This window comes from Lipotes vexillifer, unplaced genomic scaffold, assembly GCF_000442215.2.
Source record: "Lipotes vexillifer unplaced genomic scaffold, Lipotes_vexillifer_v1.1 scaffold1043, whole genome shotgun sequence".
Classification (NCBI taxonomy): Eukaryota; Metazoa; Chordata; class Mammalia; order Artiodactyla; family Lipotidae; genus Lipotes; species Lipotes vexillifer.
Window position 1 is genome coordinate 820377 of NW_006769301.1, and position 19817 is coordinate 840193.

Genomic DNA, 19817 nt, shown 5'->3' on the forward strand with positions numbered 1-19817 from the left:
TTTCGGTATGCGGGCCTCTCACTGCTGTGGCCTCTCCCGTTGCGGAGCACAGGCTCTGGACGCGCAGGCTCAGCGGCCATGGCTCACGGGCCCAGCCGCTCCGCGGCATGTGGAGAAGACGCTTTTTGAAATATACCCAGAGCCTTCTCCATAGCCAAAGCCCGTGTCCAGGGGAAGGGACTTGGCCAGAGCCTCATCCCAGCTGACAGAAGGCCAGTCCTCCCACTTCAGGCCCTCGAGTCTTACTCTCTCACCTAAGGAGGTTTGAGGAAATGAAATATTATCAACAGAGATCAGAGCATCAAGGAAATAGATTGGGCATGCTACAGCCACTGCAAGGAGTAAGCAGAATGGGGAAGAAAGCTGTACAAGTGGAGAAACACTCGTGAAGCTACAGTCTGAGACACGGGCTGCCTAAAAGCCTGAGATCTAATTGAAGATTGTAGGCCAGTCTCCCTCCCGTACACCTTACCGCCACGCCAAGGTGACGCCCGTAGAAGAGCAGCAGCTTACGGCAGAAAGAGCTGCAGACACAGACTCCCTGGGAGGAGGAGTAGTTAGGGAAGTCCAAAGTCAAAAGGGGAAGCCAAAGCAAGAACACAAAAAAAACCCTTGAATCCTGCGGCACCTATAATGACAGCAAACATTAAACACAGCCAACCTCTAGCCAAGTTAACATAAATCCTACCCTTAAGGTCTATTTATCTCAGTTCCTATTACCCAAATCAACATGATCAGCTTTCAACAAAAATTTATCAGTGATGCATGCCAATTATATCTTAATAAAACTTGGGGAAAATTTTTGAAGGCATGCCAAAAGGAAAAATAAAAAACAAAACACAGTTGGAAAAGAAAAAGCAAACAACAGAGCCAGACTCAGACATGCCAGGGATGTTGGAATTATTAGGCAAGGAATTAAAAATGACTGTGATTGATATGTTAATGTCTCTAATGGAAAAAGGAAACAACATCCAAGAAGAAATCAGTTATATAAATAGAGAGATGGAAACTCTAAGAATCAAAAGCAATGATAGAAATTAAAAAAAAAAACCAACACAATAACAGAAATGCCTTTAGTGGGCTCATCAATCAACTCAATAAGGCTGAGCTTGTCTGTAGATCATTAGAAACCTCACAGACTGAAATTCAAACAGGAAAAGAAAATTGAATAAACAACAACAAAAACAAAACAACAAAGCATTCAGGAACTGTGCTACCATTTTAACAGGTATAACATAGTCATAATTGGAATATCAGAAGAAGAAGACAGTAAGAACAGAAGAAATATTTGACATTAACAGGCTGAAACTTGCCAAATATTAATGACCAAACCATAGGTCCAAAAGCTCAGAGAACACCAAGAAGGATAAATACAAAACAAATCAAAACAAACAATAAACATACCTAGTCATATCGTATTCAAACTACAGTAAACAAAAGGCAAACAGAAAATGCTGGAGAAAAATAAAGAAAATAGCAACCACCTTAACTATAGAGGAACAACAGCCAGAGTAATCTTTTAAATAAGAAATACTGACCATGTCACTAACCAGTTTAAAATGGACTCTGTAAAGCTTTCCCATTGCTCTTGAAAAGAATTTATATCACCTGAACACCATCAAACAGGCCCTAGATAGTCTAGCTCTTGCCTCCCCCTCTCTCCTCTTCTACACGAAACCCTTCTCTTCTGCCTTCCCACCTTGCAGGATTCTCTCCATGCCTCGCAATGCCGTGTTTCCCCATGTCTCTGGGCTGGGTCCTGTGCATATTCTTTCCTCAGTCTCGTATTATCTTCCGTTGTCTGGTGGCCATTTTAACTTATCCCTTCATTTCCTTGGGGAAGTCTAACCCAAATTCCCATCTAGGTAGGTCACCCCGTTACAGTTCATCATAGACCCTGCCCACTTGTGATATTATGTTACCTTGTGCTCTTTTGAAAAAATGTCTCGTAGAGAACTGATTTGGTTTGGCTCGCATTCCATTCACAGCTCCACAGAGCCCAGCACAGAATGGGAACTCAATGCCTACTTGCTTTATAAAAGAAGGAAGAGATTTCTTGCCATTATCCTAATAAATAAAGGCTTATCAATTACAGATCATTGGGGGAGTAGTTTCAATTAAAAAACTATTTAACGACCTCCTGCACTCTGCTATGCACTATTTATTTAAAAACTATTTAATTTAAAAACTACTTAATGATCTCCTACCCTCTGTTATGCACACTTTTACATTTTGGGGAGAAGACAAACAAACTGTAATCCATATAGTTTATTGGGGATATACAGTCATGTAAACCAACAGAAAATTTAAAAAGGACACGACCTATGGAGGTATGCATAGGACCAGGTCATAGTTGCCTATTTTTTTTCCTTTATGGATGAAATCCTGCAGAAAGAATAAGTTGAGCTATGTGTACTGCAGCATTAGTCCAATGTGCATTCTTTAGGTGCAGGAATCTCTGCTATTTTGTTCATTGGTATGTTCCCAGTGCCTACAAAAAGTACCTGCAGTAAGTAGGTACTCAGTAATTTAAGAGAAGAAATAGGATTTAACTAGGTAAAAAAGAAGGATGTGTGACAAGGAAAAGATTCCAGGGAGAGGAAACCATGTGTTGCCCAAACTGACAGAATATGAAAATGACTTCATTCTGATCGCAGAGGCCTTTCATTGAGAAAGGGACATCAAGATATAAAGGGTTTGGGGAAAGGGATATGATTTTTGATTTATTAAATCCATGATGTATTCAGGTAATCATAAAGAAAACTTTGTAATCCCTCACAGTGTTGTCTACATTATAATTAACCTTTTGATCATGTTCTTCTAGATTATAATCAATAGTTCACAAATTTTAAATTAGTGGAATTTGAGATAATTACATTTTAGGACATTGATATGCTATCCAAGTTCTAATTTCTGTCTCTAACACATAGAAGTTTCAACTTTTTTATTATTCAGATGTAGTACAGTTATGCGTTAAAATTTCAACCTTAAAAATAAACTAAAATTACAACCTTTCATACTGCACTTATACTGTATTTGTAAATGTTATTATTATCATTTTTTGGGGGAAGGGGTGATTATTGCTTTGTCCATTGGGCTGAAGGGGCAGGCAGGGGTGGGGTGGGGAATCCACCATTTTGTTTCCAGGATGTCTGTTGTTTCTGCCATTTCTAGCAGTAGCCAGCAGGTGGTATCAAACAATTTTACATTTCTGTTCTATTGCAGTTTTTGTGCCTGTTTGGTTTCTGACACTTCTTCCTAACTTCCTAACTTCCCACACCATAACCACAAACAAGCATTTGATGGGGATAAAGGTCTCAAGGACTATTTTATTTTATTTTTCTGATTTAAATATGTCCTGACTTTGCTTTCAGAGTGATTTTTTTTTTTCTCACACACACTGAGGTGTCTTTTTTATAACAGAGGCATTGCTTTACATGCAGTAACTCATTTGGTTGCTATAACAACAGGATGGGAAAACACTATCCCTAATCCCCACTTTACAAATGAGGAAATTGTGGACCGAAGAGGCTAGGGAATTTCCCTAAGGTCACAAAATTAGAATTCAGGCATCTGGCTGTGGAGCCCACAGTCTCAGTCTCTGTGCTGAAATCATTTCCCCTGATTTGATTTTCTCCTTTCAGTGTATATTTTCACTCAATACTTAGTATTTCTTTACTTTGACACCATTTTCTCAGCTACTATGAGTTGAGGATTTTGGCACCTACACCTTGAAATAAATATTACACAGAATAAAATCAGAATATAAAATAGCTATACATTAGATATTGTCTGTGTATGGGAAATGGTCGCATATTTTTCACATATATGCATAAAATTTTAGTGCTGAAAGCACTTTAAAATACCTGCCTTTTATTTTACTGAAAAAGCAACTTAGGCTTCCCAAAGAAGCATTGGGATTCGGTGGTCATACAGAGGTGATAAGGGAAGACACAAGTCTGTTAAAGTAATGTTGTGGGAACATTCATTTATGGAGGCCCTACTAGGTATAGAAGAATGCCCATTGTTGGGAGATGGGTTTGTGGAAGGTTTGTGAGGTTTCTAGCTAAGTGCAGCTCTTTAATTCTTGGCTGTTCTATCTACAGTGTAATGGGACCAGGCTAGACTCAACTAGAAGGCAGAAGAGCTGACGTATGAGAATCTTACCCCTCCAGTAAAAGGAAACAAGGGAAGGAAGGGAGGGAAGGAGGAAGGAGCTTATAGTCTATGTTAACAATTTTAATGTCAAGTTTCCACAATCAGACGAAAGAAAATAAAATTTAGATATAGGGAAGATTTGAATATGGTGAAAAAGAGCCTCATAGTAGATTCATATTGAAATTGCTATAACATTTTATTGGCTTGAATGACTAGACTCAAATCTAATTTTAAGCTAGCAGTATAGACTTAGAATCATAGTTAAATTTATAGTTGGCCATAATTTGAACATGCATTTTTTGTAGATTTTCTTTAAGTTAGTCAACACTAATGTATCTATCAGTCGTTCCCAAGAATTCACACTTGAATTAGAAAAGATGAAAAGTCATTAAGTATCTCTTGTTTAAATCAAAAATTTTGTATTTTTTCTTATTACAGAAGCAAAGCAGGTTCACTCCAGGAAAAATTTTTAAAAATGACTTTCCTTCAATGTTAATTCCCTAAAGTAACTAATATTATTGTCTTAGATTGTATCCTTAGAGATTTTGTCCTTTTATATTTACCTTATAAAATACCAAAAAAAGTAAAAGAATGAAAAATCAGTCACAAGTCCAGTTCTGTTTCATCATTCCAAACCATGTGCTATCTTCTCCCCTAAAGTTACCAAAATGGTAACTTAAGATGAGTGTCTTCTGATTTTATTTTTTACTAAGTTCATGCAGTATATCTATATTGATGCACAAATCCATTTGTGTATATTTTCATGAATCTTGAATCATGAAACATCTTTAAGCAAAATGTATTGTAGATTTTTTGCCATCAATGTATAGCCCAACTTTATTCTTTTCAATTTTGTATTGGTATTACTAATGTAGGTATTCAATAATTTATTAAACTATTTCCCAAACACTGACTATGCCACTTTTGCCACTTTCTTACATTTATAAGCAGTGTTCATGTAAAGGGCCTGGTGTATCATTTACCTTTAAATATTTTTCTGCTATCATTTAAGTAAAATAGATTTCTGATAGACGTAATAGTAATAACAATGAAAAAGAGAAGTAAAATAAGTAACATTTAATAAATTCCTACAATGTTCCAGGCTTTGTGGTAAATGCATACTTAACCTTCACAACGTTCTTCTGAAGTAGATATAGTCTAAAATTCTATTTTGAAGATGAACATAATGAGAATAGTTGAGAAACTTGCTCAAAATCACACAGGCAGCAAGTAATGGAGCCAGAATTCAAACCCAAGCCATCTGATGATAAGGCCTTCTGAGGAAATATCTATACTGTTATCCAGTATTTTATACTGCCCTGGCTTATCTAGAAAGATAACTCCTAGGTCTCAGGGTATACCCTCAAAATGTTAGAAGTGACATCACTAAAAACTGTGGAATAAGAAATACTAAAATGCCACATCTTGTAAAAGCAATAAGAAACTGGTAAAACTGTTAAAATCAGCTTTTTCAGAACTTTGGAAACCAGCCAACAGCTTGCAACCCTGAGTACATGTATTCAAGAAAAATGGTAGAATCTTGGTAAAGAATAGTAATCTTTATGGTGTTGCAACTTACACTAGTCCTATACCCACTCCCTACCTAAGTGGTTGTCTTGAAAATAAAGCCTGAATTCCTGGTACCAGAAGGAGGAAAATGGAGCTCATCCAAAAAGAATTATCATTACTTCATCTGTATGATGCCTCCCTGCAAGATCTTCTCAAAAAGCTTGTTTTTATTTCACTTGACTCAGAATTCCCCCAGTGCCTGAAGGATGCATACTGAAAGCACTTCCAGGCAAATATTTTAGCTGCTTCTGCCTGAGGCAGTGGATAACATCTAGGGCAAACAATGGGCTAACCAAAAGGTTTGAGAGGAAAAGCTGGTGAATGAATTGTACATAAGTGATTTGAAAAGCACTGACATATTTCCTGGAATCTAGAAGGCCACATGCATACATAGAGCTATGTGAATACACAAAAAAAGACTGAGGAAGCCCAAAGCTCTCCCCTCTTGTTGACCTTGAGCCTCTACACAAGCAGGAAGTGGAAGCGAAGGCAGAGTTGTAAACTGCCTGGTTGAATGATGAAGACATATCCCAACCTGCACACAGAATCACCTGACAAAGACTGAGAGATTTTTTTGGTTTCAAGTGTTTCAGCAAAACTCTATTCAATCATTAGATGACTACTAAGCTAAGAAAACAGAGACTTAAGTGGTCCCAAATGAAAAGAATACAGACTTTACAGAATTAGTTAAGAAAAGTCACTAAACAGGACAATAAATACAACAAGCAGCAATTGACAAAAGACCCTGGAGAGGGCAAGAATATGATTTCCAGAATTGCCACATTACAGTATTCAAAGTCCAGTTTACAACAAAAATATGTTCTGCAAATTAAAAAAAAGTATAGTCCATTTACCAAAAAAAAAAGATTCATTAAAAACTGTACCTAAGGAAGCCCAGGTGTTGGGCTAAGTAGACAAAGATTTTAAATAAGCTACATTAGTTAAAATAGAAGAGCTAAAGGAAACCATGTCCAAAGAATGAAAGAAGAGTATAATAATGATGTCCCAGAGAATATCAAATCAATAGATAGAAATTATAAAAAGTAAACAGGTAGAAATTCTGTAATTCAAAAGTACCATAACTGAAAAGAAAAATTTACTAGAAGAGCTTAACATTAGATTTAAGCAGTCAGAAGAAGGAATCACAGAATTCAGAGATAGGTCAATTAAGATTCTTAAGTATGAGGAACAGAAAGGAAAAAAACGAGGAAAAATAATCAGTGCCCAAGACACCTGAGGCATATTATCAAGCATGTCAGTATATGTATAATGGTAGTCACAGAAGGAAAGGAGAGAGATAAAGGTTTTAAAAATATTTGAAGAAATAGTGACCCAAAACTTTCAAATTTAATGAAAAACACAAATCAACACATTCAAGAAGCTCAGTAAACCAGCAATAGAATAAATTTAAAGAGACCCACGAATAGATACATCAGAATCAAACTGGAAAAAAAGAGAATCTTGAAACCATTTAGAGAAAAGTGATGCCTCATGTAAAGAGAACTCTCAATATGATTAACAGCTAACAAATCATCAGAAAGCATGGAGGCTGGGAGACAGTAGGATATCATATTCAAAGTGTCAAAAGAAAAAGATTCTCAAACAAGAACTCTATATCCATCAAAACTACACTTCAAAAATTAAGATATTCCCAGATAAACAAAAAATGAGTGAGTTTTGTCAATGGCAGAACTGTCACACAAGAAATGCTAAAGAAAACCATTAAGGCTGAAATGAAAGGATAGTAACTCAAATCCACAGAAAGAAAGAAATAATAACAGACAGTATAAATAATAAAAGACAGTATAAATATGTATTTTTTTGTTTGTAAGTCCTTATTTCTGATTTGAAAGACAACTGCACAAAGCAAGAATTGTACATCTATATTGATGGGCACACAATGTAAAAATGTAATTTGTGATAATAACAGCATAAAGAGGGGCATGGAGCTATAAAGGAGCAATTTTTAGTATACTCTTGATATTTAGCTGGTATTAATTCAAATTAGACATTTTAATCCCCAAGGTCAAACACTAAGAGAATAACTCAAACACATATAGTAAAAGAAATAGCAAGGGAATTAAAATGGTAAATTAAAAAATATCTAACACAAGATAAGGGGGTAATGAAGGAACTAAGAAATAAAAATATAAAATACCTATAGAAAATAAATAGAAAATGGCAGAAGTAACTTTTCTCTTACCAGAAATTATGCTATATGTGAATAGATTAAATCCATCAGTTAAAATGCAGAAATTGGCTGAATGGATAAAAAACAAAAAATAAAACATGATCCTACTATATGCTGTCTACAAGAGACTAACTTTAATTCAAAGATACAAATAAGGGTAAAATAAAAGGATGGAAATAGTATATAACCAAAAAAAGAGCTTGACTGTCCACACTGATAACAGACAAAATGGATTTTGAAACAATAAACTTTCCCAGAGGCAAATAAGAATATAAAATAATGATAAAAGAGTCAATCAAGAAGTTATAACAATTATAAATATATATGCACCCAACAAAAAAGCCTAAAAATACATGACTATAAATTGACAAAATTGAAGGGAGAAATTAACAGTCCAAAAATGATAGTTGAAGAGTTCAATGCCCCACTTTCAATAGTGGCTAGAACTAGAAGATAGAAGACTTGAATGTCAGTATAAGCCAGCCATATCTAGCAGACATCTATAGAATACTCCAGCCAAAAAAAGCAGAATGTACATTCTTCTTAAGTGTACATGGAACATTCTTCAGGAAGACAATGCATTAGTCCACAAACAATTCTCAATAAATTTAAAGATTGAAATCATACAATACATGTTCTCTGACCACAATGGAATGAAATTAGAAATCAATAATAGATAAAAATTTGAAAATTTACAAATATGTAGAAATTAAATAAGAAACTTCTAAATAACCATTGGGTCAAAGAAGAAATCACAAGAGATGGTAAAAAATACTTTAGAATGGATGGAAATGAAAATACAACTTACCATAACTTGTGGGATACAACAAAGGCATTTCTCAAAGAGAATTTTATGGTTGTAAACATCTACATTATTTTTTTTTAGATCTCAAATTAATATTCTGACTTTACACCTTAAAAACTAAAAAAAAAAAAGTGCATATGCAACCCAAAGTAAGAAGGAGGGAATTAATAAAAATTAGAACAGAGATAAATGGAATAGAGAATAGAAATAACAATAGAGAAAATCAACATAGAACCATAAGTTGGTTTTTGAAAATGTCAACAAAATTGTCAAGTCTTTACTTTAGCTAGACTGATCAGGATAAATAAGAGAGAAGACTCAAAATTTTAAAATCAGAAAATAAGAGGGCACATTACAACTGACCTTCTTGAAATAAAAAGAATTATAAGGGAATCTGTGAACAACTGTATGCCAAAAAATCATATAACCTGGACGAATTCCTCAAATCAGAAAGTTACCAAAGCTGACTGAAGAGTCTGAATAAATCTATAACAAGTAAAGCCATGAAGTGGGTAATCAAAAAAATCAATAAAAGCCTAAGGCCGATGGCTTTCCTGGTTAATTCTACCAAATATTGAAAGAATTAACACCATTCTTTCTCAAACTCTTTGAAAAAATAGATGAGGGAACTTCTTGACTCATTCTATAGAGCCATTTTGCCAAGATACCAAAACCAGACAAAGAAATCACAAGGGAAATAAAAAACCCTGCAGATCAACATCCCTTATGAATATAGATGTTAATGTCCTCAACAAGAAACTAACAACTGAAACCAGCCCCATATACAAAGGATTGCGCACTGTGACCAAGTAGAATTTACCTCAGGAATGTAAGGTTGGTTCAACATACAAAAAGCAATCAATGTAATACCAAACATATTTATGAAATACGAAAAAACACAAAATCATCTCAGATTCTGAAAAGCAAAATGAAACACCTTTCATGATAAAAACAGTCAACAAACTGGCACTAGAAAAGGACTTTTTAACCCAACAAAGAGGATCAAAGAAAAGCTAACATCACACTTAGAGGTGAAAGATTTAAAGTCTTTGCTCTAACATCAGGAACAAGACAAGGATGTCTGCTTTCACTAATTCTATTCAACATCATACTTCAGGCTTTAGTTACGGCAGTTAGGCAAGAAAAACAAATAAAAGGCATCCAATTTGGAAAGGAAGAAGTAAAACTCTATTTGCAGATCACATGATCACATGTTCTTATACACAGAAAACTTTTATTAAGCCACATAAAAACTATTAGAGCTAATACATTTAGCAAAGTTTCGGGGTACAAGCTCAACATTAAAAAAATCAGTTTTGTTTGTATATACTAGCAATGAATAATCTGAAAAGGAAATTAAGAAGAAGCTATTTTTAGTTATGTAACAGCCAAATGAATAAAATGCCTATAAATAAATTTAAGTTTAAAGATGAAAAACTTGTATACTGAGAACTATAAAATGTTGCCAAAAGAAATTAAAGTTCTAAATAAATGGAGATGATATATGTATATGTGATTAAAATGGATAGATATGTATCCCATGTTTGGGAATTGGAAGACTTAATATAGTTAAGATGGTAATACTTCCCCAAACAAGGGATTCAATGCAATACCTATCAAAACTCCAGTGACCATTTTTGAAAAAATGAGCAACTGACCATAAAATCATAGGAAAGTATAAGGGACCCTGAAAAGCTAAAACAATCTTAAAAAAGAATAAGAAATTTGGAGAACTCCTGCTTCCCAATTTCAGCACTTACTCTAAAGCTATAAGTTATCAAAACTGTGAAATTTGCATAAGGACAGACATGTAGATTAATGGAATAGAATTGAAAGTCCAGAGTAAACCTATATATCTATGATCAATTGATTTCATCAACAGTGCTAAGATCATTTAATGGGGAAAGAAAAGTCTTTTCAGCAAATGTTGCTGGGCCCACTGGCTATCCACATGAGAAAGAATTTGGACATCTACCATACACAAAAATCACCTCAAAAAGGACCAAAGACCTAAATGTAAGAACTAAAACTATAAAACTTAAAAGAAAATATAGGCCTAAATCTTTATGACCTCAGATTAGGCAACAGTCTCTTAGATATTTGTAATCCCTATTAAAGAGAATGTCAATTGCCCCACATCCTCTTCAATGCCAGGATAGTATCAATCTTTTAAAGTTTTGCTAACATTTTGCTGCTAATATTGTTTTGAAAAGGTAGCTCATTATTGCTTTTTTTTTCTTGACTGCTGGTGAAGTTAAATATAGTTTCATATATTGATTCATCATTTGCATTACCATGTATATATATGTGTGTGTGTGTGTGTGTGTGTGTGTGTGTGTACAGGTGGATATGGTTGTGTTTGTGGATATGTGTGGGTGTATCTGGCATGTGTTCTATTTAATTATTCTCCTCTACCAAATTCTCGAAAGTAGACACCATCTAAAACCTTTCACAGTTTGATGCATGCAAACACAATGTGTTTCTGTAAATGTGTTTTTTAATATTGACTCAGCAGCAGGTGTGATAAATTTATTTTTCTACTTTTTATCCCTACTACTACCATCATATTCCCAGATGCATTCACTCATGATTAAATAGAATTATTGCTATTTTGAACTTCTAACTCTATGGTAAGTGAGAAAAAAGGCTGTTTTATTTATCCTAAGGGAAAGTAAAAAATAAAATATAAAAAACTTCAGCATATGAATGAACATTTCTTTAACATTTCAATTGTCTTTTAATTTAATGTATCCCCTATGTACATAACTAATCCTCTCTTGAATCTCTGATAAAACAGGTAATTGTAGACATTTTGACCTGCTGATACTGTGACTGGCTTCTGAGTTATTGCTTTCTTTTTACTTAACCATTGTGACTTCCCAGACTATAGGCAGAAAAGCTTTATAATGCAAGGAACGAAATTATTTTTTAAACCAACAAAGGTATAAAATATACCTTTTTAGTGATTTAAATTTTATAAGGTTTGGGATTTAGATGCTTGTTTTATTTTCTGCAGATTCTAAGCTGTATTATGAAAGAAATTATGTCCTCACAATGCTAGGCAATCCAGAATTAATTTCATCCTTAGGTAGCTATACTTAGAATGAAGAACTTCTTAATCATAGTTCTATTGTGACTACTAGTGTGGATGATTGGTCGTCTGCTTAGAATGATTCAAATAAATGATGAACAAATTAACGTGAGACTTTGTGAAAGATTTTTTTAAAATTAATGTTAATGGACAATGGGTCAATTTCAAGTCCTTCTTTCCTCATAGGAAATTCTATTTCAGTTTCACCAGTCTTTCTAACCTCAACGGTATTTAAGAGAAAAAGAAGATTCATACAAACAAAAATGGAAAATGAAAGCATTTCAGAGTCATCACTTCAAAAAGTATAATAACCATTTAACTTTGCACTGTTTTATGCACTGCATAATTAACTTTGCACTGTTTTCTTTCTGAAGATTTTTAATTGCTTTTTTAATGGCTAGAGGTGGCACTGAAAGTACCTTTGGGAAAGAAAAAAAAAAAGTATTTCCAATGCTGTCCTGCTGGTATTTGTTGATGTTTTTGCTTCCTATCTTTCTGCAGGAGTAACAACTGTTCTAACAATGACAACTCTAAGCATCAGTGCTCGGAATTCTCTCCCCAAAGTGGCTTATGCAACTGCCATGGACTGGTTTATTGCTGTTTGTTATGCATTTGTGTTCTCTGCCCTAATTGAATTTGCAACTGTTAATTACTTCACCAAAAGAGGATGGGCTTGGGATGGAAAGAGTCTCCAACAGATTTAGCTTGCAACAGATACTGTTCCTCAAAACTGACATTAAGAACATTCAAACATAAAAGATTTCTTTCAAAGTATGCTCTTGCCTGAAATCCTTTAGGAGTGCTGGTAGCATTACTTCTGTTAAAACCACTTCCTAGCATCTTTTGAGCTCTGTGTGTCAGGCACTGTGCTAAGTCTTTTAGATATGTTCTCTCATGTAATCTTTACAACTTTATAACTAGGGTTTCTTTTTAATTCTCATTTTTTCCCGATGAGGAAGCTATGGATGGCTTAGTGAAGTTATTTATGTGCTCAAGCTCACACAAGTTAATAAGTATCCTTAGACCCAGATCTGCCTGACCATTAAATTCATGCTCTTAACCACGCTGGTTTATAGGAAAAAGATTTGGAAAAGAAAAGTGGGCATTAACTTTCCCAGTTATAGAATTTTAGGCTAGTCTATAGATTATTATTCATCTGTCTTGAGGAGGTTTTGTATATGTCACAATGAGATATAAAGTAGTCTTAATAATAGTAAAAAGTTCTACTTGGAGGGCTCCTTTTTAATAAAATATCTACCTGAATACCCTTCCATTAAATTTGGAATAACATACTTGCTGATTTTCCTTTTCAGTTATTTGAATACAAATTTTTTTTTCAAATTTCTATGACAATATTGCAGTTAAAGCGTACAAACAGTTGATGTTATAGTTTAAAAGTCTTGCTCTTTTTCCCTAATTTTGTAAACTGTAAAAGTTCTCATAAGATTGCTGGTTTATTTCATTTTATAAGCTATGTTTTGTAGACTAATAGCCAATGAGTAAATATTAAAGGGAATCTGATTAGTTTTCCATGCTTAACTTCTAGGTTATTTTACCATTTCCATTGCATTTTACTATTGATTGATGTTTTCATTCCCCATAAAATATACTGCTTTTCCATTGCTATCTATGCAATTACTTCTTTTTATATTAGTTACACATGCACTTTCATACTAACTTTTTTTGAAGATAAAATGCTTTGTAAATATGTCACAAAAGATAAATAGTGGTTTGAGGTGTAAATGCCCTGCGTAGAAATATACTGATATATTATTTTTAACGCGATGAGGGTGTCAATCAAATTGATATTGTGATTTGGCATATCAAATAATATGCCTTCTCACCCCCTAAACTTGGAAAAGAGAAGTACCTATAAATGCGAAAAACACATTCTTGATAATGCATTCTAAAAGCAATAACCTACTACTAATGAATACTGGATTTATCTCCACCCATATAGCAGATCACACATAGTGAAGCTAAATCTAGGTTGAAATAATTTATGTTCCATCCTAATTTGCAGGAAAACAACTAACAAATTTGTATTATTTCAGTAATAAGCGGTTCAAGTTCAGTGGATAAGTTAAAGGGAACATTATATCAGGCACCTTGCTTGTTCTTAATCACTTTTCCACAGCTAGAGTGCCAAGCACAGTGCCAGTCACTTAGTAGGCACTTCAGAAAGTTTCGTTGAATAAAAGAATAAATAAGTTTCTGATATTAAATCTGGCAATGTAATACCAATGAGAAGACTTCTTTGCCTTCATGGAAAGACTTTTAAAACTTTACAGTGGTGAATTTATCAATGGGTACTCAATCCATTTTCATGATTGAAATGAATCTGGGGAGGTATTTCCTAAACCTACCTTGGAAGTAACCAGGTCCTTAGAACTAAAAGGAAATCTAGTATAGTGCCCCAAACTAGCACATATGCCTAAAAAAAATATTTCAGTGCAATTTACCTCTGCTTTAGTTATCCTTAGATTTAATTAAGTGGAGAACAATAATTTTCCTGAAATACAAAGTTTTTATCCATCAGCCAAATTGGCATCCTTTCAGTTTAACCAGACGGGAGGAAGTCCTCTTTTTTGAAGTTAGTAAACATTAGTAAATGCACTTAAATTATCTGTCAATCCAAAGAGTATATAAAAAGTTATTAAAGGTTTGTTAACTGGCAAGTATTAATTTGTCTCATAAGAATAATCACTCAGAGATTCATATTAATATTATATGTCTGAAAGAAAGAGATATGTATTTAACATACAGTTTTCACGTAGACTATGCTCTGTTGATCTTTAAAGTTAGTTTTTGCAAATAAATAAATAAATCCACTCACTTCATATTCAAGACACATTTGAGCCCTCTATTAGAAGACAAAGCCTACCTTGCTCTGTGATCTTGCACAAGTGTGTACACTATACCTTTAGCCTCAGGTGTGAAATTAGTCAACAAAATTTTATCATTCTAAAAATGTAGTGGTGGATCAAATAATCCAACTTATATGGAAGGGCAAATATTTATGCCCTTCCATATAAGAAAATATCTACTTATGCAACCTCCCAAGTTCTTCTGGAACCTTCTCTTACACCCAGTGTTCTTCCACTTCCTCAAGACTTCTACCCCATCTCTTGATTCTTTTCTTCTTGTCCCCTTTTCAATCTTGAAGCATCAGTTATTATTTTCTTCTCTTACTTCTTCAAAGCTATCTTCTCCTTTTCAACTGTCTCCTTGCTTTAAGTTTCTGAAGATGCTTAATATGTTTAATTTACCATAAAGGCAAAACCAAAACTCTCTCCAGATTGTATGTCACCCATTCCCCCATTATCAGATTCCACCCTCTTTTTCTCCATTCAACCTTTTTGAAAACATTGCTTATAATGTGTATGTTCTCACTTCTAGTTTAATTCTCAGCTCACTGTAATTCTTTCCATTCATTGTCCTATAACTGAAGGACAGCAACGACTTCTACATTTTCAGATAAGATAATTTTCCATTCTTAAGGGATCCCCATTGAATCCACTGAATACTGTTATACTCCAAGATTCCATTTCAGGCCCAAGTCAGCAACTTTTTCTCTTCTGTTAGGCCTTTAAAACAGGCCTTAGAATATCAACTTCCTTCCTCAAATCTTGGCAGCTACCACTATTCATTCTGTTCTTTGAGATTCTTTGCCTGAGTTCAGAGTAGATACACTCTCCTTAGCACCTGCTGTTGTTTATCTCCAAAGATAGTCATTTACATTTATTTTATGTTTTTGTTTTTACTATTCATATGTGATTCTCACTTTAAGGATTTTACTGACAATACTTGTAGGAATGTCAGCAACACTAAGCACACTGTTCATTATTTATTATATCCAAATAGGTAAAACCCACTCATCTTCAGCACATATACCAATCCTCAGGAAATTTCTGAACACTTGCTCCCCACACCCCTGAATAATTAGATCACTTTATAAGTGTGTATAGTATCCTGCTCTTTTGCATTTAATTCTTTATCACAGTTTGTAATTGCATGCTTATATACCACCTCCTTCACTGATCATGATAACAATGACCATGTTTATTTTAATAAATCATTTATCCTTGTCCCTTCGCACAGGGCCTAGTATATATTAGCTGCTCAATAAATATGGTATGAATTAATGAAGTATAACCAAATCACAACTACAGCCAACACCTTTATCTTACCTTCCACAGTTATTATCTACAGCTATACTCCATACCTTTCTTTTAACTTCCAAGCTCATATATCCAACCTGTTCCCTAGACATTTCTACATGAATATGACATTTCAGTCTTTACATATCTCTTTTAAAAGGTGAAAGAAACAACAAACAAACAAAAAATCTCCTAAATGCCTACATTTTTTTTTTTCATATATACCTCAGTTCATGGCAAAACCTAATCTCAGAAATCAACAACTTGGAAGTTATCCTTAAGACCTAATCAGTCATTGAATGGTGTCCATTCTCCTACCTATATGTCATAGACCATGCCCTTGCCATCTCTCATTATTTTGAGACTCTTTATTCCTCATTATCTCTAAATCATGTCTCCCTTTAATCCATCTTCTACAGTAGTGCCAGAGTTATCTTTCTAAAACAGAAATCTGTTCATTTAATTTTTCAGCTCTTTAATGAATTTTTGAAAGCAATTCTTCAAGCAGCTCAGCTAATATGGTCCAAATATATAGCCTTCTCATATATTTGTTTACATGATGAATAATAAGAAATTTTGTGTGTGTGTTATTTATTGTGCACTTACTACTATGTGCCTGGGAATATCTCCATGTTAGAAATGAGGAAATATAAGATTGGTCAAGTAAAGTTACTTGCTCAGGATCACACATCTAATAAGTGGTGAATCCAAGATTGAACACAAATCTAAAGTCCATGTTCATATGCTTCCTCTAGCCATTAAAAACATCTCTCAATTCCATGCCCCTACACATCTCCATGGCATTAGATGTGTTCAGCCCTCTTGCTAAAATGCCCTCTCCTTTCTTTTCTAACTGATGAACTACTTATTCCTTCAAATCTATCCAATTGTATCTAATTGCCATCCCCCCCCCCCATTATCCTTCTACAGTACCTGGCATGAATTTCTTTTATGTAACCTCATTAAATTATACTTTTATTATAAATAAATCTGTTTCTAACAGTAGGTTACCTGATCTAAGAGAATAATAGTTTTGTCTTATTCATTATTTCTCTGCCAATACCTGAGATAGCATTTAGCACATAGTTTATTTGAATTAAATTTTTAAAAATATCTTTTGTCTTGAGATTGTTTTTATTTCTAAATCTGAGTCAGTGGTTCTACACTGGCCAAGAAAAGCATATTCTCTGGAAATACACTATATATTAAATTAGTTGAAATATAGGCATAGCACCATAATATCCAAACTAACATGAAATGTGCCATTGTTTTGTGATTCACTCCATGCAATTCATAGAAAACATTGTATTTCAGGTGTTTTTATTCATTTATACACATTTTTAAACATCATGCCTTGTTCCAAAAGCATTTCAGGCAGTTTACCAAAAGAATGCATGTACTTAAATTATTATAATAAGATATAAATAGAAGTAGAAAATCAGGATGAAGGAAAATAGACTGCAAATATGTCCACCATTTGGGCCAGAACATTAACTGTAGTTCATAGCTAGATTATGCTGAGATTCAAATCTTGAGCTTCTTGGCTATGAGAGTAAACCATGGGGGAAACTTATCTTTCTTCAACCAAAAAATGGATGTATAAATTTCCTCAGAAAGAATGATTGTCCTATACTAAAAATCTTTTTAAAACAATATCATATGGGTTTTATATTAGGGAAAGTTGGGTGCTATTGCAAGTAATGTCAACATTTTCCCAGTAAAAGCAGTAATGAATTTTATATTGATGTTTCTTGTAGTCCCCTTCAATAAAAGCTGAAGGCATTACATTAATATACAACTCAGTGAAGGCAATTCTTCAAGGAGCTAAGCTAATATGGTCCAAGTATATAGCTTTCTCATGGCCCAGTTTAATCCAAGGAAAGACTTTAGAGTACTTAGAGAAGTGGATGGACTGTATAACCTTCAAACAATCTTCTGTAAGTATCACTTTTCTCAGTCAGGATGGTTAGCAGACAGTTAACAATAGCATTATCTGACAAGGGAGCATGTTGTTGTTTTACAAGTAATGGGCTTTCTAGTAGCCACAATGACTGTAAAAAAGCAACATGGTATGTAGAAAGAGCATAAATTTGCCACTTTGTAAACCTGGGGTTTTCTCCAAAGACTGTTGTATTTAGTGTTGTATTTATGAGAGCTCCATTTCCTTATTCTAAGCTCTATTTCCTAATTCAGTCTCTGAGATTCTTTCCAACTCTGAAACTATGTGATTGTTATTTTCATTTATATCCTAGGTCACTTTGCTACTAGGTGTCTATATTTTAGCTAGAGCATTTGCTCAATTTACTAACACTTCCTTTTATCTAATACTTCAAGAAAGCCAAAACTGGTTTGCCACGATGATGTAAGATGTTTTGATTTCTGTAATCAGGAATTTTCCAGACTTAAAATTTTAATTATATATTTGGACACTCTAATAAAGGAATAACCTCAGAATATTCTGAGTCTTATAAAACGTCATTTAAAAAATAGAAAGTTTAGGGCTTCCCTGGTGGCGCAGTGGTTGAGAGTCCGCTTGCCGATGCAGGGGACGCGGGTTCGTGCCCAGGTCCGGGAAGATCCCACATGCCGCGGAGCGGCTGGGCCCGTAAGCCATGGCCGCCGGGCCTACGCGTCTGGAGCCTGTGCTCCGCAGCGGGAGAGGCCACAACAGCAAAAAAAAAAAAAAAAAAAGAAAGTTTAATTAGTATGGGTTATCTTCCCTTTTCATTCCACTTAAGTAACAGCATCCACTGATTCTAAAGCAGCATAATTTACTTTTTTTCCCCAGATAATGTATAAAAATAAATCATTTGCTGTTTCAGTGTATAGTCATATTTTCCCACTTCCCTCTTATATGTCTCAATCACAAGTGAAACAGTTTCCACAAATGTGGAAATTCCGCAGCATTGTTTTTCAGTTGAGCTTATTTTATTATTTCTCAGTCTCCTACATCTATAGATGTTGAAATTGAGGACTTTCGGGATAATTACATAATAGAATTGCAGAACACACTATTAGAATCTATTTCTATTAATCTAATAAATGGTTATTGTATTCTATAAAATACATTATATGCTTATATACATTTCATAATATATATATATATATATATATATATATATATATACACACACACACACACATATATTATCACAGTAATCATTCTAGTAGATGTCATTCATTTATCATGAAGCAAACATTTTTTGAGGCTGCCCTGTGCCAGGAACTTTGCTAGGAATTCTGCATTGCCCAATCTCTGCAATTCGATATCAGTTTAAGTGATGTTTAGGTATAATTGAAATAATAACAATATAAACACTATATGTCAGAACTTTATGGGTTAGAAAGTCCTTTTAGAAGGTTGACTTAGTAATATAAACTTCAATTGGAAAATCTTGAGAAAAAGATATTCACAAGCTTCCTCAGAGGTAAAGTCACGAGGCATGCTGTTTAAAGCAGAGGTTTGGAAGCCACACACATTTGAGTTTGTGTGCTTTTTTAGCCACTTAGTAGACAGGAGACCTGGTCATGTCACAAAACCTCTTTAGCTTCTGTTTCTGATTTTGTAACTTGGGGTTTACAACATAGAACTTACTTCTTATCCAGTAGTGAATTTTGTCAGCAATGACACCCTTAGGCTTAACACTCAACCTGACACATCCTAGGGCTCACAAGGTGTTAGTTATCTTTGCTACCAGTTATATGCTTGAGGATTACCCTCCATGTGTAACATGGGAAAAGCTGTTTTATAGCTTTCATAAAGCTACAAATGGTAATCCCTTACCCCTTTTCCTTTTTTGCTCCAGCCAGGTCTGGAAGAATGCCTTATCAACAAGGGAAAGA

General features: G+C 34.2%; 1 protein-coding gene across 1 annotated transcript in view; it reads left to right on the plus strand.

Annotated features, from left to right (window-relative positions):
- The window catches only part of GABRA2 (gamma-aminobutyric acid type A receptor subunit alpha2), a 126090-nt gene that overhangs the window by 103662 nt on the left and 2611 nt on the right, over window positions 1–19817 (plus strand). Inside the window, 1 exon segment of the mRNA XM_007445558.1 lies at window positions 12316–12533. Coding sequence (XP_007445620.1) covers window positions 12316–12533 — 218 coding nt within the window.